We start from the raw sequence: 23,661 nt of genomic DNA on the forward strand, positions 1-23,661 counted from the left end.
CACCGCATGGTTGGGTCTAAAGTTCTTTGAACTTTTACACGACTTGTGGGTAAAGATGTGCAACCTCTGCAAAGTGTAAACCTGATCATTCAGTCGTGTTCACGATCAGGAACGGCCTGGACCCTCACATGATAAAATTATCAGATGATGGAATTAAATCATTGTCATTTATTTACTATTACATTGTTATATCTTGTTTATGTTGTTGCTTAATTGTGGGTGGTACAAACTTACATTTAGATAAATGCTAATAAAATTTGACCAACTAATTAAAAGCTGATGCTGTTAAAAACTTAGCCATTCCTTGGTTGGCCTTACACTACACTGTTCCCCACAACTTGTTGAGTACCAACCATAAGTGTATTCACCCTTGCAAAACCGTTGTTCAAACCAAGTGAATCTCGAGGAGTATCTGCAAGACTTCAATGAGTTCTAGGCGTGCGTTTCTTCAGTCAGCTGCCTGTGGAGATGTTGCTACTTTTGGAGTTCCGCTGCGTAATAATTAGACTTTGTGGTTTATTTGAGACTATCAGTCATGTAATAATGGTTAATACTCTCTTTATTCGTTGTGGCACTTTCTTTGCTATTCACTTATGTCGTAGATGTGTGTAACTTGATCCTGGCGCACATGTATTCAATGCACTTGGTTTTTTCCTTAAAATTGGGTGTGACAACAACAGATAGAATAATTCGAATAGTGGCAGATTTGACAACTGGACTAAAGGTGTCCTCATTATCTATCCCATATCTTTGCTTAAACCCCTTTGCAACAAGCTAAGCTTTATACCTATCTAAGCGCCCATCAGATTTTCTCTTCTCCTTATAAACCCACTAGCATCCTATAATATTTCTCCTTTTCTGTGGTGGTACTCTAGGCCAAGTTTTATTTTTTATGAGTGCCATATATTCTACATCCATAGCAGCCCATCAGATCGTGTAATACCCTACGTCCTGTGTGTTGGTTTGTATTGATCTTGGATGAACTGGAGTTGTTCTTGTTTGAGGGGGGGTCCCTGCCCGCCCTTATATATACGGGAGGGCAGGGTTACAAGTCTGAGTCCTAGTCGAGTATAATTACAGAGTCCTACTCAGTATGGCCCGAGTAGTTTTCCATATACATACTTGACTAGTCCGAGTGGGATACGCCTATCCCTTGTCCTGACCATATCCGAGTACACCCCTTAGTGGGCCGTTCAAGGTCTACTCGTGGGCCTAGGGTGCATTCCCGACAACCTTCAAATTTGTATTATGCAAAGCTTTATCAAGATTTTGAGCTTCACCGGATGCTATGAAACAACCACATTTAATAGTGTTGTTTTTGTATACCTTGGCCTTCCTGTTGATGCCGCTTTGTAGTCTGGTTCTGGGCATGTAGTGTTGGGTGCAGAAGATCTAGGAAAAAAGATCTGCTCCAGGATTGGAGCCAGCTGCTTTGTCTCATGTCCTAGCGAAAAATCTGCTCCAGGAGCAGCACGGTTGGTGCAGGTACTCCTGTTGCCTACTATAAGAAATCTTCCGACTAGTGACAAACCAAAAAGTGTCATAAACGTGTTTTTTGCGTTAAAAACCATGAATTATGATGCGGGAGTGACAAAAATCCTTCATCAATAGTCGAGTGTCATAAACCGTGACTAGTGACGTTCCTTATTTTTGTGCATCACTAAGATAATGACAAATGAAAATTCATCCCACATGTTGTCATAAACTGGCTCCTACGTAGCATGCCACGTCGAACCACAGTCTGATGTGGCATGACGGTTGTGACAAACTGTTTTGTCATAAATTGAATTAGGCCCGGTTCTTGTTGGACCAAGCTCAATAATTGATGTCGTCATAAATTGATTTAGGCCCAACTTGTTGTGCTGAGCCCAATAATTGTTATCATCATAGATTGATTTAGGCTCAATTCTTCTTGGATCGAGCCCAATAATTGCTGATGTTATAACTTGGTTTAGGCCCAATTCTTGTTGGATCAAACGCAACATGTGTTGACGTCATAACTTTGTTTAGGCCCACGAAATAATGGACCGAGGGGGTGAGCTCATGAAATTTGGGGTCCAGTTATTTTCGGGTGTAGCTCAGGTAGCACTTAATTAAAATATAATCTAATTTAGTATTACATACAAATCAATTCGGTAATTGACAACACACTTAATCTTTACATACCACACATACAAATAAATATTTCTCATCACACTTCACACATAATTATTCATGACCAAAGAACAAGCACAAGCAGATTGTCATAAGAGATCACAAACCACTATACATGATCTTAAACAAAGCAACTAAATAAAGTAAAGAATACAGGAGCAGGATAAGCACTTGTTTAGTTACATACCACAACACATGATTGAATTTTTAGCAATGTAGGAATGTGATACTAGGTCCTGCACAATAAGTATTTGGTCAATTGTCTTAGATAGAAGGAACAAGATGTACCATGACCATAGAAATGCAAATGCCAGCCTTGCAGATAGATCTAGAGTGACCAGGTAAGAGAAGGATCTCAAATCTAACATAATACACCGATAAATTTACTTTTCGCTAAAGAAATGCTCCAGCAGCTAGGCGCAACTAGGCTTTGCTCCAGACAGAAATAAACTTGAGCAGAGTGCTCTCCGGTGGAGCAAATGCAGATCCAGAAAATTGGATGGGACTATAGAGAAAAGAAATGAGATTCTCACCTCTAGAGATCGAAGATGAAGTGGTGCATGATTGGATGGGGCAGCCGGTGCTTGCATGACATCCTCGCTCAACTACTCAGCTGCGCAAGCATGAGCGCAACCACTGTAAGGATGCTGAGATGTTCCTCCAAGAGTGTCGCCGACCATGCTACACTTTGATGCCCACCGCCCGTGGAGCTTGCCACCACCGCTGAGGTAACCCGCAGCCGTTGAGGTCAGCTGCCACCGCAGATCTAGTTGGACTTTAGAGTCAGCAGAGAGGAGAGTGCTAATTTTTTGAAATACAAGTCAAGAGTTTGGAGGGGCATTGCAGTAGCCATGTTTTTATTATTTGGGGGGAGCCAAGGGAATACAGAATTTGAATATCCCACTTTCAAGTTCCTCAGTGCGAGATGAAAATTTGGTAAGCTACACTTTCTGCAGGGTCACTAATAAGATTGTGCGCTCTTATCAGACCCATTTGTCAGCAAAGCTGGGTGCATTTCATCTTGCATACAACACATGTGGGAGACGAATATCTAGAAGAGGCCCACGCTTCAGTGAAGCTGGGTATGTTTCCAGTCGCTAACCACAAAGGGGAACAACTGTTTTCTCCAACTATAGCCTATCAACTTCTAAAAGTCATTGTAACTTGAAATCAATGTTTAGTATAAGTGGGAGATGATGGAATACTCTGTTGCATCATTAAAGTCATTGTAACTTGAAATCAATGTTTAGTTTTGCACTTCATAAACTATAGCCTATCAACTTCAACCACCAATCGGAATGCAAACCTAAGGGTAGGACGAAATCAGAATCTATTGCCTTCAACCGAAATCCCCAATTCCAAAAATCCCCTTCCCTGTGACGAACGGGGAAAGTAGAAGCACAAAACAGGAGACTAACCTGAATGTAGCTCTGAAGAGTATCTTGGCCCCCTTAAGTGGGTTTTGGTGATTTAATGATGCAAGCTTAAGTGTCTAACAAAGTTTCAACTGCATAAGCAAGTTTAAAAGGATTATTGGTCATGAAGCACTTGTGATGGACCCCTCAAAAGGAAATAAAATTATAAACGGCATATTCTCAAGTCTAAATTTATTTTCGTTGAATTTGAGTATAGGAATGCCGCACTATTAAGAGGGATGCGTGATCTCTTGTCTTTATGTTGAAAAAGGTGCTCAAGATGACCTAAGAAACCTATGAGAGACACCCTTTGCACCTGCACATTACATGGGGATACTTAGTGGTACTAACAAGAGAGTTTCGAAATTTTCCGAAGGTTTTTCCGGAATTATCCAGAGGTTCAGAGTTTCTGGAGAGTTTCCGGAGGTCTAGATTTTTCTAGAAAGTTTTCTGGAAAATTCTGGAGGTTCCAGAAGTTTCCGAAGAAAGCTCCAAAAATTTCTGGAACTTAACCCCTAACGGCTAGTTTAAGGGTGAAGGGGTATAAATACCCCCTCCCTTTCAATCTCTCTTGCCTCCTCACTGACCTGAAAGCTCAGAAAGTATTGACTTCCCTCTTTACTCCCCTACTGACCCCTCTTTACTCCCCTCTTGGTCCTAGGTGAAGATTTGGTAAGGGATTTAAGGAGAGATTCTTGAGAGAGTAAGGGAGTGTACTAGTGAGCTAAAACTCCATCTCTTGAGAACCTTTGTTCTCCGTCAAGCCGGCGTTCCGCGTTTGTTACTCTTGGAGCTTCAAGCTCCTAGCTGGCTAGGTGTTGCCTGGTTGAGCATCCAACCTTTGTGGCTGCCTCAGGAAGTTTGTATTACCCCGACGATTGAGTTAGTGACTCTAGCTCGATCTTTGTGGTCGCTAGAGGGAGGAAAGTGGCTTACGAGTGAAAAGCCCACCCTTCGTGGGTCCTCAACGGAGTCGTAGGATTCAAGGTGTGAAGCTGAACTCTGGGAAACAAATTCTTGTGTCCCTTGTGCTTGTTGTTCTTAATTTCGTTCATACTCAAGCATAGAACATATTTCTAGGGTTTGTACTCGATCTACTTCTCTAGAAAGTTTGGAGCTGTGCTATCTTGTGTCAAAGGCTTAGAATAACCTGTTGAACAATCTATATTTGTCGATTTACTTTTTAGCAAGTTTATCTTGAGGTTGTAGTTGATTTCTGTCAAACATCCATTTAGTTCACAACTTCACTCGGAATGAAGTCTGGTCCTTAATGGAACGCCCCAAGCAAAATGTCATTGGAACTAAATGGGTGTTTCGCAACAAGCAAGATGAAAATGGCAGGGTGACAAGAAATAAGGCAAGGTTGGTTGCTCAAGGGTTCACTCAAATTGAAGGATTGAATTTTGGAGAAACATATGCACCAGTGGCAAGACTTGAAGCTATCCATATACTCTTAGCATATGCCGCCCATCATGACTTTAAGTTATATCAAATGGATGTCAAGAGTGCATTTTTGAATGGACCAATCTCCGAAGTTGTCTATGTTGAGCAACTACCAGGCTTTGAAGATCCAATGTTGCCCAACGCGCATCTACATTAGACCGGCTACTCCAACTCTTCTACCGCTATGCTGCGTGTCTAGTGGTAATGATCCATGACTCCTTTACTCGCAAGTTTCCTAGGTGATGCGATAGATGTATGCTAGAGTTGCCTACCCGTTTCCCTTCATGAACGCTACGTAGCTTCTCTTGCAAAGTAGCGGCCGGTGGCTTCGAAGGTAAGCAAGTTTCATGTAAACGAACTTTTCTGAACTTTTTGAACCATTTCGCTAAGTGTGCTGCGTTGCTTCATGGAGTGCCTTTGCATCAGATTAAATGAATGTATATGTGGAGGATAGCGTGGATCGGCGTGCTTTGTATTGAACCCCACAAGAAGGTCATTTCCTTTTCCTCGTGCTGCTGCTTTAAGAGAGAAAAAGCACCCCCGCCTAATCAGCCCATAGGCTTTACTACTACTTATCACTTTATATGCATACCAAAGTAAATTCAAGAAGGCCCACCATGCATCTTCAAGTAAAAGTATGATCGCATGCTGCAGGACTGCAGGGAGTTCGGTAGTAACATGCCCAAGTGTCTAATAGTTCCTTGATGATCGCATAGGACATACGATTGTATCAGGCAATCAAGTGGCCATTTGAAATGAGAATAAAGGTATTGTACTCTTATAAGAGTCCCTGTAACTGCTCTGCAAACTAGCATAGCAAACTGTGTCTTGTGATTGGATAAACTTGGATAAAAAAAGTGCGAGAGGGCAAAAGGAAAGCGAGCCATACTACTGAAGAGAAGGGACAAGTGGAAACCAATGTACCATGATCTGGAAGGAAAATCAAAGGATAACGTCCATTGTAGAAATTTATATTTGTGACACATAACTTTTATTTGAGCATTTTGCAACCGGATTTTATGTAAGTGAATTTCTTCAGCAACTGACTCTCCATTAGCATTTTTGCTCGCTTACTATATCCTATAGTGTCATCATTTGTGGACAAATGGATATTCCGTTATCAAGGAATCATGGATAGGAGACATAAATCCACTTGTATATGTTGTCATAGCAACCAAAGAGATGCAAGGTATATATGTATATACGTGGAAATGCACGGGATCTCTCTGTTGGTTCCTCGAAGTCGTTTAATTATATTAGATTCCCATCATATCTTTATACAAGTTGGTTGCTTAGATTCTTCCATGCAAATGATCTGAGGGTGGTCCCAGTTGAGCAACCTTCAGAGATGTTGCTATTAAAGTTATAATTGCTCTTTTCAGCTGATGTTTCTTTACACATAGAGATGGAATCTTTAATCAATATCTATTTACCGAAAGCATTTGTTTGACACTCTTTTCTCGTAAAGGACGACAGTATGACCCCGACATGTTGCTTTTCTACAGTTACTATTAGGAAGTATATTAGGAAGTATATGTGTATATTAGTTGTACACTTGATGTATTCCTTATACTTCAAGCCATATTGGCTATATATACAGAGGTCACCACCCCTCATAAGGGTGTGTGGTGTTTTCCATCTACTTGTCTACATGGTATCACGAGATTAGATTGTGGGCCTCCTCTCCCTGCGACTCCCCCCTGATACGCGCAACCCTAGGCAGCGCCCCCCTTGCTACGCTACTGCCACCCACCCTCCGCTGCACCTCCCCGACCGGCTTCCCCCCCCCCCCCTCCCCAACCAGCTCCACCTCCCGGGTCATGCGCCATGTCCTCCACCGACTCCTTTGAGTCCGGCGACACCACCGCTCATGCTGCTCATCCTGTACCACCTCCTGAACCGCCCCCTACTACCAACGGTGTTGCATCTGTGCCGCCACCTGGCACCGGCAGCTCCTCTAGCGGTGCGCCCCAAGCTCCTCCAACTGGCGAAGCACCCGGCAACGGCGGCGGCGGCTTTATCGTGTACCTGGAGCCGCCGCCCGCCGTCCACCCCTATGCCACCGTCTCCATCAAGTCTCACGTTCTCGTAACGCTGACGATGAAGTCCAACGCCTACTCCAGATGGGCGTCCTTCTTCAAGTCCATGTGCAGCAAGTTTGGCCTCAAGTCGCACATCGATGGCACGGTGGTGCCCCGTCCCCAGGACCCCGACTGGGATCAAGCGGACTGCTGCGTCCGCTCCTAGTTCTTCAGCTCCATCGACGACTCCGTCCTCGACCTCACCATAACCAACAACGATCAGACCGCCCGGGATCTTTGGCTCGCCATCGAGGGCCTCTTTCGGGCCAACAAGCAGTCCTGGGTGATCTTCATTAGCCACGACTTCCACTCCATGACACATGGCGACTCCTCCGTTTGTACTCCAAGCTATATTGGCCATATATATAGAGGTTAGCCCCCATTAGGCTGTGTGGTATTTTTCCATCTACTTCTCTATAGTTACACTACACATGCTTTTCTCGTAATAGATTAGGCGGAAGCAGGAACTATGCAGCTACTCCCTCCATCCCAAATTATAAGTCATTTCAAGAATCTTGGAGAGTCAAAGCATCTCAAGTTTGACCAAAATTATAGAGAAAATTATAAAGATTTATAACATCAAATAGGTATACTATGAAAATATAATTGATGAAGAATCTGATGATACTTAGATGACATCATTAATATTATTATATTATCATATAAATTTGATCAAACTTGAGATACTTTGACTCTCCAAGATTCTTGGAATGACTTATAGTTTGGGATGGATGAGTAGTATATATGTACAACGTTGCACGCTCAGTTCCTACAGCACATCGGTGCTTCACCGCCTTCAGCCACCCATTAGGTCACACCCATATATATTCAACAGATGTCAAATATTAGGAGGCACTGGTAGAGAATTGATCTTTAGTCCCGGTTGGTAAGGTGCAAATCTCCCGAAAATCCATCCGGGATAAACCAATCGGGATAAAAGGGGTCCTTTTGTCCCGGGTCACTCAACCGGGACAAAAGACCTCCCTTTTATCCCGGTTAGTAATACCAACCGGAATAAAACTATTACCAACCGGAATAAAATGGGTCACCACGGCAGGCGCTGCAAAAAAAAAGAAATCCCAGGCTCTCAGGAGGAGGGCCCACACACGCGCAAGTCACAAGTCACAAGTCACGTGATTTTTCACGCGAAATATGCGCGTGCGCTTGCGTGGGATTCGAACCCACAACCTCCAGCCTCGCGCGTAGCTTCCTTGCCATCCCACCTACACAGCACATCTGACTATATATAGGGGATGCAATTCTTTTGTATTAATTCGTGGGGACCCTTTTATCCCGGTTGGAAACACCAACCGGGATAAAAGATCCATCTTTATCCCGGTTGGTATTACAAATCGGGATAAAAGGGTTCGAGGGATTTAGTCCTCTCTCAGCCACCCCGTTGGGGACCCTTTTATCTCCACCAACCGGGATAAAAGGCCTCTCAGGGTCTTTTTTTTCCACTAGCCTTTGCAACCGGGATAAAAGGTCCCGATTGGTGAGCCCCTCACCAGTGACCGAGCTTTAGTCCCGGTTGGTGAACCTTTTATCCAGGTCAACTTTAAATCGGGACAAAATGGGGCGCATGGAAGGTGAATTCTCTACTAGTGAGGAAGAAGAGCTTAGCCGGAAGCCAGGGCCGGGGGTAACAATTCACTTGTGGGGAAATATGGAGGACCCGGCACGGTGAATGGAATTTTCGTTGTACTATTACCTCAATATAATTTCTTTCCCAATAGCGAACTAGAGTATGTTGACATGTTGTTAACAGATGGACTCCGTCAGGTAATCAAGAAAATAAGAAGCCAAATTTGCTAACAATATATATATATATAAGCTCGTCGCAGCCACCGCGCTTTCTTGAGCTAACACCGAAGAAGTCACCGGAGTCAGGGCTCTTGCTTTCAACGGCATGCCTAACAACGCCACGGACAGTGGACTGGAGGATGGCGTTCTCGGACACACCGGAACGCTAGCCGGAGAGGCTGCGGGTTCAACGTCTGTGGTCGGGGATTCCGCTATGCCTTTCGGTGCCATGGCTCGCGACGACGAGAACAAGAGTCAGGTGGTACGGTGGTTGCTACAGCTGTGTCGATGAACAGCGGTGATGAGACAGAGGCCAACAAGGTTCCTGTGGAAGCCGGTGTGACAGGCGCTGCTCATAGCACTAGGTCAACGGCCGACGAAGTGATGGTAGCTGATGATGAAGGTGAGGGAGCCACCAATAATGGAAACGGTGAGCCCACAGCAGTCGGTGAGATGAGTACCCAAGGCGGCGGTCTGATCGCCACCACCTCCAGCATCGCATCCGCAGCTGACCAAGCTGTAGCTCCTCAAGGTGAGGCGGTTAGCACGGGCGACCACATGGGGGGAAGAGCAACGAATGTTGCTGCGATTGCGGCAAGGAGTGGTGACGCCATAACGGTGGATGTGGAAATTATGGCGGCGAGGAATCCTGAGGAACCAAGCCGTGGTTTGTTTCCAGTCCTGCTTTATTTCTCTCTAGCTTTTTCAATGATGGAGTTTTTTCCATAATTAAATAAAGTTATTTTTGTAGATTAATCAATAGATTTGAGAGCATTATGTGGAGGTAGTGTTCGAAGAATAAGATCACGAACACAAACGATTAGGGGGGGAAATCATGGGTTGGCTTTTTTCTCAATCCATCTTTGTTCTCTCCTTATCTTTATCACAAAATTATACATCCCTAACCAATACCTCAATGATTCAAAACCTGCAAAAGCCAAGCCAAGCCAAGCAGGGGAACATTAGCTCTGTCCATCACGAGAATAACTCCATCCAACGGAAAACAACATGTACAACAGAGAGTTCAAGGACAAAATTTCGTCAGAAATATACTTAATTATTTGACCCTACATATTATTTAGTTACACTTCATCGATATAGAAGCTAGGCTAACTAACACGGATGGGCCCATTTCTTATCGCAAAGCTGAAAAAAAGACAAAAAATTTAACTGCCAGGCTTCTAAAGGCAACATCATAGAAATCGTCCAATATCATGTACTGGGAATGGAAAAGATTGCAACAGTAAATAAGAAGTTTGTAGTTAACACTACTCGAAAACTGAGCATTCGTCTCGAGACTCAGTACCTGTTGCATTTTGGCCAAGTACTAATATGAGCATTAGTACCGGGCCTAATGGATAGTCCTCGAGGAGCCCCTGTGATCCCGTTTAGTCCCGGGTGGGAGCTCCACCCGGTACTAATGTGCCTAAGGGCCCACCCAGTACTAAAAGGTTTCCTCCGCCTCTCAACGTCCACGTGCAAGAACTTTAATTTGCACCTCCCTCCCACACGCCTGGGCAGCTAGCCTTATCCTCTACCTCTCTCCGCCTTCCTCACCCTCCCTCAGCTCCCTCCCTCCAGGAGCCCCTCCTTCCTCCTCCACCAGCCCCCTTCCTCCCTCCCGGCCTCCCCTCCCCTCCCCTCCCCTCCCCTCACTTCGTGCCTGAGGCAAGGAGCTATAGCGGGGCGAGGCGGAGAGCGGTGGGGGCGGAGGCGGAGGACGGCAGGGGCCCGCGGCGGGGTGGGGGGCGGGGCTAGCGGGGGATTTTCTTTTTTTTTGAATTTTTTTAATACCTCTTTAGTACCAGTTATTTCAACTAGTACTAGAGGACCTCCTTTAGTACCGAACTAGTAGTACGGTTGCGAAACCGGTACCCAGTAGTGTAAGGGACATATTTTTTGGAGGTTATTTTCCTGTTCTACTTCATGCCGCCCTAGTTACTACATACGTACCTAGACTTTTTTAGCTAGTCAATTAAAAATTTATTCATCTCGTTATTTATTGAATTTCAGTTTTTAATTCATTTTTGTATACACTACATTTAGGTATTAGTTTGCGTGCATCTCATGTATCTATAATCTATCTATAACTCTATATTAAAGCTCCTAGCTTAGGCGATTTCTCAGCGCACGAGGTACTGGCAATATCTGTCAAGACACTGACATGTGGGGCAGAGATTGCAATCAGCTAGGTGTTCTTAAGATATTCAATCTCCTGAAACATCTAGCGACAGTAACAGGTGTACAAGCATCAAGCGACTAGCTCTCAGATCACCTTCTGTACATAGATAAAAAAAATGTCAATTAAATAATAACCCCATCAGATATCCAGAGAAACTCTCCTTCCTCCGTTCCTCGCCACTGTCGTCTCTTATCAGTCTTGACAACGTCGCTTTCCCTTCCCCCGTCAGCACCCATGTTGTCGCCTCCTCCCCTGTCAAAATCCACACCATGCTCCAAACCAACGACAACGCTGAAGATCAAAGGAAGGAAAAATCGAAGCTTTGCTCAATCTCACAGCATCACTGGTGGCAGATCTCACGACCACGCCCCTTCCCCATCAGTGCAGCATCCGCGTGATCACAAAAGTGATATTTACGCGGGAACTGAAGCTGGGACTCGCATGGGGCTCTGTTACAAGTTACAACTCTGTTTCTCCAGCACTCTCTGAAATGAGGCTTGCGGATGGGGCACTCTGTTTCTCTAGCGGACTCTGTTTCTCTAGCACGCTATATAAAGGCAAGTTTGGATCCCTTGACCGTGCTTGCCTTGCCTGGCTGCTGGCAAAGCTGGCCTTGCTCAGCGAGGCTAGGGAGGCCGGAAAATAAGAGCTGGACAGCTTCCAAAGTATGCCCAGCCAAAATTAGGGCAAGGGCAAGCTAATAAATTTTGACACTCATTTGGTTGGCATCCCAATTAAAATCTATTCTAAAATTTTTGCTCAGATTTTGGTATGGCGTGCCCATATTTTGACCTGCCAAATTTTGAACACCAACCAATCAGGCTCTACGTGCCCTAAGCTACTGTCGTTCTTCATGTTTTTGCTCTAAGTGGAGTTCTTAGACTTGGGATGATACAAGACTTTGCAAGTTCATTGCTTCGGTAATAAAATTTGTCCGGTGACCCAGACTCAAAATTGAATCTCGAGATGTCCACAAAATACATGTTAAGTGTGTGCCTACAACTCGATCACAGGCCTTAGGTCCAAATACATGAAATACACCGGCCCACTACTCTCGATAAATTACAGGGCCGAAACTCAGAAAAGGCCGCGGCAAATTGAAGTTCTAGTATTATCAATAGAAGAAGCGCGGTACAGATGCATGTCGTTCCATCTAGAAGTTGCTGGATTCTGGCCCCGCCTGACCTTGGGTAGTTTTGTCCTTCACTGCACCTGGATGTTGACGACCTTGCCCCCCGCTGACAGCTTGGGGATGGTGAGGTAGAGCACGCCGTCCTTCACCTCGGCCGCGATCCTCTCGGCGTCCACGTTCTCCGGCAGCTCGACCCGCGTCCTGTACCGCCCAAAGCTCGCCGCCGGCCACGGCTCCCCCGCCTCGTCGTCGTCTTCCTCCTCGGCACCTGCTCCCTTATCCGCCGCCGCGGCCTTCTCGGCGGCCACCACCAGCGTCCGGTCCTGCACGCTGACCCGCACGTCCTCCCGCGTCATCCCCGGCATGTCGAACCGCACCAGGTACTCCCCCGCGCGCTCCCTCACCTCCCACGGCGTCCGCCCGCGCCGGTACGCCGGGGCCGTGGCCGCAGCGGGGACGGCTGCGACGCCGTTGTTCCCGCGCGGCACCGAGTTCGCCGGCACGACGAAGACGCGGTCGTCGTCTCCCTCGCCGTCCATGATGCGCTCCATGGTGCGCACCATCTGGTCCAGCGTCCTCGCTTCCGGGAAGCTGTCCCACAGCCCTGCGAGGTATTTGGTAACAGTGAACTCATTAGCCTACAGACGACAACGAGAAGAATGATTTCTCTCGAGGAATGTCAAAATTCTTACGATATTAACTTAATCAGCTGAAATTATCCAGAAATTACAATCGGATGGCGTACCAAACGGAGAGGTTTGGATGACACGTCTCCTTGGAGCGCCGTTCCCATGCTGCTGCTGCCTGGGCTTGGACGCCCTCTGCAGGTGGTCCAGGCTATCCGTGGAACCGTTCCTCATGGACCGCACCCTCACCGAGCCTCTCTTTGGCACCCGCCAGGAAGGGCTGGTACTTGTGAACCTGCCTCTTGGAACGACAGGGGACGTGGTGATGGCGTGCAGGTTGGAGGCCACAGCTTGCTGCATCGTCCCAACAAGAACGCTTTGGGATTGTGTTGGTTGCTTGGCTGATTAGAAGATGCGAGTGCGACAGTGCACGGAGAAACTTGGCGGTGCGCATGTGTTTATATACAGGGAGTGGTGGAGAACACGACACTGAGGTCACGAGGGGGCAGGAATGACGTAGTGGCTTCTGGAGGGCATGGCGTTCCAGAACCCTCTGGACATGCGCTAGGGTCTGGAGGACCACGGATATTTCCGTCAGGCCGGCCTGGGGCTCAGCCTGTCAGCCGGATCCATGCCAATCCTGATCGCAGGAATTTTGAGAACCGGCAGGGGAAAAACTCTCTATTTGTATGAAACATAAACTGTAACGGCAAAGATCAAGTCGCCAATAAATCAGCTTAGAATGTTTATCGATCATATTTAAATCAAATTTTCTCTTTCTTTTTTTCATTTATCACGGACCATTTTGTGCTGCCCCACCGCTGTTTGGATGGGACCTGAGCCATACGGTTTTGCCAAATAAGTCTTAATACCTCGGCTGAAAAAATTGACCGCATGGATTTGCTGCATAAGCCAAGCAGTTTTGCGAAATAAGCCTTAATACCTCGCTTCAACTTCTCCACTCTAGCGCCCCCTTCTTCTAATGAGGATCCAACCCTAACCAACATGATTGCATCCACTATATTAATCTGACCATCTACCTAGCCGCCTCAATACCTAATTATTACCATGGACACACTTGAGAAAAACATTTCTTAAGATCCTGTGGTATGAACAGTGGGATGGCATGGTCCAATCAATGATACGAAATTTCGCTAGGATTCGATCTTTCAAAATGTAACGCCCTAGAGTTGAAATGCCCAATGCCCAGATCCACTAACAAATTGGATAAACCACACTTCAGCTAACATGCTTACACTTTCATTCGTCCTCATTTCACGCGGAATGATGATTATATTTTAAGGTACATAACATACACTCTGTAACTTCTGTATGAGCGCACGTGTCTCAACTCTCAATTATCAAGATTGTTGTATTTAGTTGGAGAGCTACATGGGATGGGAGGTAGCTCCAACCCACTTTAAGACAACTACTCCTATCATCATTCTCGTATCCTAAATGGAATGGCTGCGTCCAGCACAATTCTTGCTATGTGCTCATTTAACATCTCAAAACCTTTTTTTTCTAATGAGAGCCCCTCTCTAATGAGAGCCCCTCTATCCCCTCCTCTAACCAAGCACCTAAAAAGTTTGAAAGCGGAAGTAGTAGATATGAAAATTGAGTTAAAAACAAAGGCCCCTGTACTGGGGGCTCCTATCTTGCTTCCGCTAGCCGGATAGCGAAGATAGCTTAGGGTCTATCATACCTACCTTCCTCTACACCATCATTTTTCCCGCGAGCTCCACCGCCACCCCGTCCGCCGCCGCGCTGACCGCCCACCAACTGTCGCCGCTTGCCTACCCCGCCCTTCCTAACCTAGTGGCCGTCTTCGACCCTGCCACCAGCCACCGACCATCGATCATCCAGCTCTACCCTGGCTGGCACCACCATCGCTGGGCCTCCACGCCGTCCCCAACCCCTTCCTCTTCTATGGACGCCGGCCATTGGAGCCCCCACTCCAGCAACCCCGAATCCTAACCCTAACTCCAATGCCGCCTCCACCACCCGCCCAGTGGTGACCTCGCCGCTGGCCGCTCCCCCCCACCTCTCACCCCTCCCCGGCTCTCACCAGTGCGCATGAGCGGCGGCATAGACGGGCGCGTGAGCAGCGGCAAGGTGGAGATGAAGGAGATCGTGCGGCTCTCGTTGGCCGCACGAATTTCAAACACCGAAAGTCAAGTTGGCTTCAGGCTTCGGGAAGCCAGATCCTCTCTACTCAACCGGTCTTCGTTAGCCCGTTTTGCATGGGGAATTTCCCGCCAGGATTCCCTTTTCAAGGGCCCATACATACCATTCCAGGATTCCCGTTTCAATTTTCAAAGGGCCCATAAGTGCCCATTTAATCTTATAAGCCCAATGGCCCGCTTGAGGTGATGAATGAGAGAGCAACCACGGTTGGGCCGGACGGATCAATTACCAAACTCACAGCCATCTGTTGCTGTTGGGCCATTAGCGAAGTGGACAGCAGGCTCAACCCAATTGGCGTTCAGGTTTTTCTCAAAAAAAATTGGCGTTCAGGTTTTCTCAAAAAAAAAATTGCACTCAGGTTCATTGATTTTCCTCCATTCCGTTTTCTTGAATAAAACCTCCTTTCTTTCTTTGGCAGCACGCCGGCACATGAGGTTAATTGGTCTTTTCTCTCTCTTTATCTTTATATGTTCGGTTCTTTTCTTTGACAAATTCTGAAATATAAGATTTGCTAGCTGATCCATTTTACTTTTTTATTATACATGCAGTTCGCCCGTTCGTCCTCAAAGGATGCGGGGGAGACGGTCTTTTTTTCCCAATATTGGTTAGAACTGACTTGTATCGATTAAAATTAATTCGATGAGCACCAACTTCTATAGCTGTATATGTTTGTAGACACGTTTCTTTACAGCTAGCCTATATGACTATATATATATATATAATCAGGGGTACCTAGACTTGTAATACCATGTAGAGAGATAGGGAAACACCACACATCCTTAGAGGGGTGACCTTTCATATATATATATAGAGAGAGAGAGGATTATACTATACAATACCCTGCAGCCAATCGGTGCGGTCAGGCGCGGCCGGTTTCCGCTTCACGCCGGTCCCAGTTTATTTTCACGAACGTGGGTTTTTTGATTTTTTTTATCAGCTCCTCCGAACGTGGTTAACGTCCTCCCGTTCCCGTTTCTCCTAGCAGGAACCGCGCCCGCCATTCCCCGCCGCGCGCCGCCGCTCGCCATCCCCCGCCGCCGCCGCTCGCCATCCCTCCCCGCCGCCGCCGCTCCCAGACCCTAAGCACGCCGCGATCCACCGTCGTCGTGTCCTCTGATCCTCGCGTCACCGCCAGTCGCCATCCCTCGCCGCCGCCGCCGCTCGGCATCCCCCGCATCCGCCGCTCGCTCCATCGACGATCTGCGCCGTCCCGACCTCTGCTCGTGTAGAGCATGCCTATCCCCCGGCCGATTCGCAGCGTGGCTGGAGAAGGGAGCTCGAGGCCTCGAGCGCTGCCGCCCATTCATCTCCCGAGCCCAAGTGCCGCCGGCCGATTTGAGCCTGTCCTTCGCCGATTCGAGCCAGTCCGCGCCGATTCGTCGTCCTCCACAGGTGGTCCTCTCCTCCCCCGCTCGAGCGCGGCTGCCGCTGTGTGAGCTACACCCCCGCTCAAGCCCATCTCTGCCCCAAGCTTGACGCCGGTGTCGCTGCTGCCCACAGGCCCTCCGTCCCAAGGTCGTCAGGCTGGAGGTCCCGCAGGTCCACTGCGGAGCTCGCTCACGCAGGCCCACGGCTGGATCTCGCACGGATCCGGCAAGGACTGGTCCGGCAGCTCCCTGCTACGACGTTCTTATCGGGTGGCTTTTCATTGGAGGCAGTGGTGAGGTCGTTGAACTCCTCAGTCCCCTTCCCCTTTCCTCGATCTTTCATTGTTCTGCATACACGTGTGTGGTTCAGTGGACAATTCGATTGGTCAGAAAGTCAGAACCATATCTACATAGTCGATTTGAGTTGCTCCCTGAGATTCTGCATCATGGGTCGGTGCCGGAGCTTGTATTGTGAATTTGTGATCCAGATTATTGGATTCTTGTTTCTGTAACCTGTAAATGTCAATTGAGCTAGACAGAATTTGTGATCCAGATTATTGAATTAACCTGTAAAAGTCTGAACTAATTGATGAAAACCAGATGTTCTACGATGCTGCTAGTGTTATAATACAACCTATATGTTTTCTTAGATATGTATACACTCTCGCTAGTCCAATTGCAATCCTCCAATGAAATCTCCCAGTAATGTAGGAATTATAATTGTTCTATATTAGTTTAGAAGAAACAGACAACTCTTGCCTTGCCTTGTTTGTTTGTTTTGTTGTTTTTTATCTTGCAAGTGAATCTTCGGTTCATGGATGCTGTTGCCTTTCGTTGATCTCGCGAATGACTTATTAAATTCTCAAACTCATTTCTCTTCTGTATGCCTGCAGATTGAAGCCTTAGGGGCTAGGTAAGAGGCCGAGAGCAACGAGCTCCAAGGGTGTACAAAGGCGCGGCCAAGATGACAAATGCGGAAGAGAGACCTGGACCGGAGAGATACTGCAGACTTCGGGCCCGCCGTCCCAGACCCTACTTCTTCATCCCAGTGCTGATTCCATTTTGTGCTTACATTGATGCTTCAAGCAGTCGATTTGCTTGTTTCTGCTGCGCAGCAACTGCTACATGGCGCAGCCGATGGCTTGCTCGGTGGGCAAGCTGCCTGACAGCCTTGCTGGCAGGGATCCTTAATGATGCGGGCAACACAGATCTAGCGACAGCCAGCGCATGATTGATGCTAGTGACGCATCATCTTGTGCAAGACCAAGAACAGCAACATCGAATCCGTACTGGACAAAGCACGAGAGGTTCTTATTTTTCATATTCCATAATTTGAGCTCTTTAGGCTTGTTGAACTTTACAATTGTTCTTATGTTTGATAATTTCTGGTAATGGGATTTGCGACCAGGCTCCTCAACACAGCTATCATCTTCTAATGAATAGGATATCATGATTTGTGTCTGGATATGTTGGGCTTAGCGTGTAATCAATTTTGAATTGGCTTTATAATTTTTCCAGTTAGATCTATTATTTCTCTTAAGAATGCTGATAGGAACCAGCCAGTGATGCATAGATTTCCTATTCTGATTTTGGTATTCTAATTTTCCTTCTCTTATCATCTGAGTGATTAATTGATTCCTACTCCTAAACTCTCATGTGAGTGAAGATATGTTCTGCAAACTCCTTCAAGAACCACTCCAAGCTAGGTCCTCTCCTCCGCATGGGGTTTTCACCTGGTTCACCGCACGTCGCACAAAATTGACGTTGGGGAGACGAACAGACGTTTAGTGAGCAATCATTTGTTTTGTGAACAACCATATGTCCTTCAGATTTAGTGCATTAGTAATTATAATATATAAACAATTATTTGTTTTGTGAGCTATGTTATTTGTTTTTTTCGAAATGTCAGTTTGATTGCCATTTGCATTCAATACTTGATTTCTTTGTTCTCAGTTATCTCTGGCACTTGTGTGTACTGTGTAGTCTGAAAAATTAGTAATATTTTTTTCAATTCTCAGTGCAGATCATGAGTACATCAGCATAGGTGTCTTTGCCAGTACATTTGTTATTTGCAATGAGGAACCTAATTTAGTGACGTGAGCATCACAAAGTTCTTTTTTCACATGATTACTCTATTATTCATTACTAATTTCCTGCTTATGTGTTGTCTAGTTAAAAGAGGATTTCTTCAGCTAGGACTGTCACTATATTTAACTGAATCTCCAGAGTTCATTCTTTGTATCATTATATGTGCCATATGGTGAAAGAATATGCAGAAATGAAGCACTCTGTTTGTGCTGATCATAGCTTAATTATTACTTAATATGTTCAATCTGCTGTATAGTAAGTTTTTACATATATATAATAGAGCTATAAATGGTTTTCTAGCTGTTTCTACCATTTATCAACTAGTGATAGCCTTTTCTTAAAATTACGATGCAATATTTTAAATATAGTGCACATGTGGTATTAGCCTGATTTTTTTAATCCAAACACATGAATATAATCTTAATCTCATCATCATTGTACTCCACTTTCAGAAGCTGACTATTACAGTTAATCTTTATAGTTTCAATCATATACTGAAATTGAACATTGCAGTGTCTTAAAAAAAGTATTGTGGCTGACATGTACCGAAAGGAACTTGGATTCAGCAAACATATGTTTTTTGGCTGCCTGAATGTTTTTGCCTGCTTTGAATATAAGCCATGACGTGTTTCTGAAACAAATCCATATTCACCTGCAGATGACATTGAACTTTCACCATCTCATATCCATCAGGTGTGGCTACGGGTGCAGTGGAACATGGAGCAGTAAGCGATGATGTGGCCACAGGACATAGTATGTTCCTATTGGGCGTGTGACTCTGCTGAACCTATAGTATCTTTAGCTAGCAAGTATGCTTTATTCTGAACTACCGTTATCTGCCTGCAGCTCCAATATTGCATCAGAGTATGCTTGACTTCTGTTTGCACTATGGAAGACATAACAACAAGCTCTCAGATGATGAAGTTGTATGCCAATCATTGGCTAGATTGTAGATTCAGGATCTGTATATTGGTTCTTGCATGCTCAGTTCTACAGAGATTTTTTTGTGTGGAATTCTGACCTCGCAACAATGAGAACTCTGTGATCCATGGTCCAATGTTTATCATTTCTCAGGAAAGTCTATCTAGTATTCTAGTGCAGCAATTGCATGTACAAGACCTACTGGCTCTTTTCACTCCTTGTAATGATCACTAGGTGCTATAATTGTTGTACAATTGTATTACTTGTGTCTGGGAGCGTGATGCTGAATCCAGGTTCCTATATGCAAATGCATAATTATCGGTGATGCTACTACATTCGATCTAGGTTCCTATAGTTTTTTTGTTATCACGCTACTATTTGCAACCACGTGCTATTCCTTCAGGATAAAAAAATACTACTTGTTGGCGATGCATTCGTCGAGTCCTTCCAACTTGTCGAGCGCTGCCATCTCCTTGTCCTCGTCAGAGCAGGCAGCAGCCGCCTTGCTGCTCCTCGTGACTAGAGAGATGAGGCTCGCTGATGGCTTCTTGGACGAAGACGCGACGGCGATGGTCGCAGCCAATGAGATGGACTCGACGGCCGAGAACACGGCATCGGAGGCCGACGCGATGGTGGCCATGGACTCGGCGAGCACGCCGGAGACCTCGACCTCGACGAGGGTGGCGGAGGATCCGGCGAGCTGCGGGAAGTACTTGGCGGCGTTGCTCACGGAGGAGGCGAGGCGGGCGAGGTCCTTCTTGGCATGGCGCTGGGCGCGCACGGACGATGTCGGGCAACAGCGTTGCGTGGAATAACAGGAATACTGGCGGAGAATACGGTGCAGACGGTTGCGGGAGCGCACCGCGCTCGTAGGGAAAAAAAATGCGCCTGGGGAGGTGCGGAGACTCGTGCGGGGGCTGTGCATGGGTGGACTCAGGTACAGAATAATCTATTCTGTACCCTGGGTACCGAATAGCGGAGGCCTATATATATATATATATATATATATATATATATATATATATATATATACACACACACACACCAGCGACGCCGATCCTCCTGGCGCCGCCTTCCCCACCCCCTACCGATCCAATCTGATCAGCAGGCCTTCTCCTTCCTTTCCGGCAATGTTTAGACCCCTCCTAATTCTCTCCTCGATTGGATCTACAAGGTTCAATTCCCACCTCCCCTTGCCGACGCATCTCCATGTCGACCCCATCCACCCTGTCCTCCTCCACTTCCTCCTCCTATGGGCCTCAATCTCCAAGTGCCATGGGAGAATCTGCCGGCCCCCTCTTCATCAACCCCTACGCCACGGTCGTTGTCATGTCGCACGTCCCCATGACGCTCGAGCTAAAGAACTCCAACTTCAACAAGTGGTCCTCGTTCTTCCGCTCCATGTGTGGCATGTTAGGCTTGCTGGCGCACATCGACGGCACTGCTCCTACCTACCGTACCGACCCGACGTGGGAGCAAGCAGACTGCTGCATCCGCAGCTGGTTGTTTGGCTCCGTATCGGATGCCGTCCTCGACCTCGCCATGGACGGCACCGACCAGACGGCCTGACAACTCTAGGTCGCCATCGACAACCTGTTCCAAGCGAACAAGGCCCCGGTGCTATCTTCCTGAGGCATGAATTCCATTCAATGATTCAGAGCGACTTTTCCATCAACGACTACTACCATCGCATGAAGATCGCCACCGACGCCCTCCGCAACGTCGGTCAGCCCGTCTCCGAGCCTACACTGGTGTTGAACCTGCTGCGTGGCCTCACCAAGCCCTACTCCACCACCGCGGACAACATCGCTACCAACTCCGACCTCACCTTCGCTGCTGCACGCAATCAACTTCTCCTGAAGGAGCTACGCTAGAAGAATGAAGAGAAGGTCATGACCACTTCCACCCTCGTCGCTAGCTCTGCACCGTCCTGCGGCCACTCCGGCTGCCGCTTCTCATCTTTGCAAGGTGCTGGGCAGTAGCAGCAGCGTAACGACGCTAGCGGCACAACAAGAAGGGTGGCGGCGGCTACGGCGTCAACAGTGGGACTGGTGGCGGCGGCCAGCAGTATCGCAACTAGGCTGCTTCATTCGGCCCACCAGCGGGCCCATGGATCTGCATCTCTCCATGGGCTGGTCAGCAAGGTGGACAGGGCTCCTCTAGCGGCCAGTCTTGGGGTGGCCAGGCCTGGTGCAACCAAGGCGTGCTAGGCTCGACGCCTCAGGCCCACACCGCATTTGCACCTGTCCAAGTCTCCCCTCCCAGCCAGAGCTGGGACTAGGCTAGCCTAATTGCGGCTCTGCAACAGATGTCAATGCAAGGCACATCCCCCTAGATCATGGATACTGGTGCTTCCTTGGACATGTTGTCATCCGATGGTATACTCCTACATCGCCTACCCCTCTCCACATCCTCTATTATAGCAGGCAATGGCACTCGTATACCCGTCACGTCCAGAGGTCACTCCATCCTTTCCACCAACGCGTCTAATTTTGCTCTCAACAACGTCCTTGTCGTTCCATCCATCATTCCTAATTTACTTTCAGTACGCCAATTCACCCGCGACAATAGTTGCTCGATCGAGTTTGATGCTTTTGATTTTTCTGTCAAGGACCTTCGTACACGACACGTGATTCTTCGCTGCAATAGCGACAGGGATCTATACACCTTGCCAGCCTCTCCACCAGCCTCCCCCGCACTCCTTGTTGTATCTTCCACCCTGTGGCATCAACGCCTTGGACACCCGGCTCCAGCAGCTCTCAATGGCCTAAATAAGAACAATTATATTTCTTGTAATAAAATAGATCGCTTCATTTGCCACTCTTGTTAGCTAGGCAAGCATACGCATCTACCCTTTAGCTCGTCAAGTTCACACATGGTTGTTTCCCTTTGAACTTCTTCATTGCGATGTCTGGACAGCGCCTATCACTAGCATTTCTGGTTTCTCTTATTACTTGGTGATTTTGGATGACATTCCCTCTCAAACGCAAGTCTAAAGTCCACCAGCGCATGGTTGAGTTCATTGCTTATGCGGATACATAATTTGGTCTTCCCGTGCTTTCAGGATGATAATGGCACGGAATTTGTGAATAACACCACCCCATCCTTCTTGGTTGCCCGTGGCATCCTTTTGCACTTGTCCTACCCCTACACCTCCCCGCAAAATGGCAAAGTCGAACGTGTCCTTCATACGCTCAATAACTCCGTGCGCACGCTTATACTCCACGCATCCATGCCACCATCGTATTGGGTGGAAGCCCTCACTGCCGCATGCTATCTTCTAAATAGGCACCCCTCTTCTTCTGTTGGCAATGAGGCTCCCTACACTCGTCTCCACGGCAAGCCGCCGCAATATGACCAACTTAGTGTCTTCGGATGTCTTTGCTATTCCAACGTGCAGGAGACGTCTGTGCATAAGCTCGCTCCTTAATCAACGGCGTGCAATTTCTTAGGATACCCCTCCTCCCATAAGGGCTATCGATGCCTCAACCTCTCCACTCGCCGCATCATCATCTCTCGCCATGTTATTTTCGACGAGTCGATTTTTCCCTTTGCTTCCACCACGGCTGCCTCCACTGATTCTGCCTTGGACTTCCTCTTAGACGTCGATGAGGCTATGGTGCATTGTCCTACTAACCCTGCAGCTGGATGTGGCTCTGCTCCGGTGGCTGCTTCGCCCGTTTAGGACGTTGAGCACCCGCCTGACACCTCGACGACTTCTGGACTGGGCGGGCGTGGCTCCGTGCCCTCGCCAGGACCAGCTCCTACTGCTCCTTCCACTCTAAGTGGGCGTGGCCCTATGCCTCCCGCCAGGCGCAGCGTCGTCTTCATCTTCGAGCGGGCGTGCCCCCGTGCCCCCGCTAGGATCATCGTCCTCTTCATCTCCAGGCGGGCGTGGCCCCGTGCCCCCTCCTGGATCGCCATCTATTGCTCCCCTCACTCCGGGCGGGCGTGGTTTTGTGCCCCCGCCAGGACCGCTACTTGGCTGGACTTTTCAGCACACGTACGCCCAGCGCTTGCATGCGCCCGTACGTCACCATCGCCAGCCCGTGCTCCTGGTGCCCTCTCCACTACCCGGCACTCACCCACTACCGGCTCCACCGCGCGTACACGTGCCACAGCCACCTCTAGCGTCTCATCCCATGGTTACCAGGTCCAAGATGGGCTCTCTCAAGCAAGTTCATCCCATGAACCTATCCGCCATTAGCGTGATGGCCTCTCCTGTTCCGGCTAACTATCGCAGTGCTCCAGCGGATTCCTAG

At 47.5% G+C, this 23,661-nt stretch overlaps 2 protein-coding genes and 1 long non-coding RNA gene across 7 annotated transcripts; 2 read left to right on the forward strand and 1 right to left on the reverse strand.

Annotated features, from left to right (window-relative positions):
* Positions 1–11,978: 11,978 nt before the first annotated feature.
* LOC101764644 (small heat shock protein, chloroplastic) lies at positions 11,979–13,280 on the reverse strand. Its single transcript, XM_004973209.4, has 2 exons — positions 12,956–13,280; positions 11,979–12,814 (listed from the first exon to the last, which is right to left on the reverse strand). Exons 1-2 carry the CDS (start codon positions 13,194–13,196, stop codon positions 12,282–12,284), a joined length of 774 nt encoding a protein of 257 aa, XP_004973266.1. The 5' UTR covers positions 13,197–13,280; the 3' UTR covers positions 11,979–12,281.
* Positions 13,281–15,956: 2,676 nt separating this feature from the next.
* Positions 15,957–19,707, forward strand: LOC101765065. Of its 5 annotated transcripts, XR_215399.3 has the most exons (7): positions 15,957–16,415; positions 16,524–16,688; positions 17,284–17,697; positions 18,057–18,177; positions 18,409–18,486; positions 19,137–19,231; positions 19,325–19,707. It is a non-coding gene; the product is annotated as an uncharacterized LOC101765065 (long non-coding RNA). The 5 variants fall into 5 exon arrangements; XR_002678199.1 differs by lacking the exon at positions 18,057–18,177 and having other exon boundaries at positions 15,958–16,415; positions 16,524–16,683; positions 18,414–18,486; XR_001164400.3 differs by lacking the exon at positions 18,057–18,177 and having other exon boundaries at positions 15,959–16,415.
* Positions 19,708–20,608: 901 nt separating this feature from the next.
* On the forward strand, positions 20,609–21,273 carry LOC105914575. The gene is made up of 2 exons (XM_012846828.1): positions 20,609–20,962; positions 21,058–21,273. The coding sequence occupies exons 1-2, from the start codon at positions 20,609–20,611 to the stop codon at positions 21,271–21,273; spliced, it is 570 nt and encodes a 189-aa protein (XP_012702282.1).
* The last annotated feature ends 2,388 nt before the right edge of the window (positions 21,274–23,661 follow it).

The sequence above is a fragment of the Setaria italica genome, chromosome VI (genome assembly GCF_000263155.2).
Source record: "Setaria italica strain Yugu1 chromosome VI, Setaria_italica_v2.0, whole genome shotgun sequence".
Lineage (NCBI taxonomy): Eukaryota > Viridiplantae > Streptophyta > Magnoliopsida > Poales > Poaceae > Setaria > Setaria italica.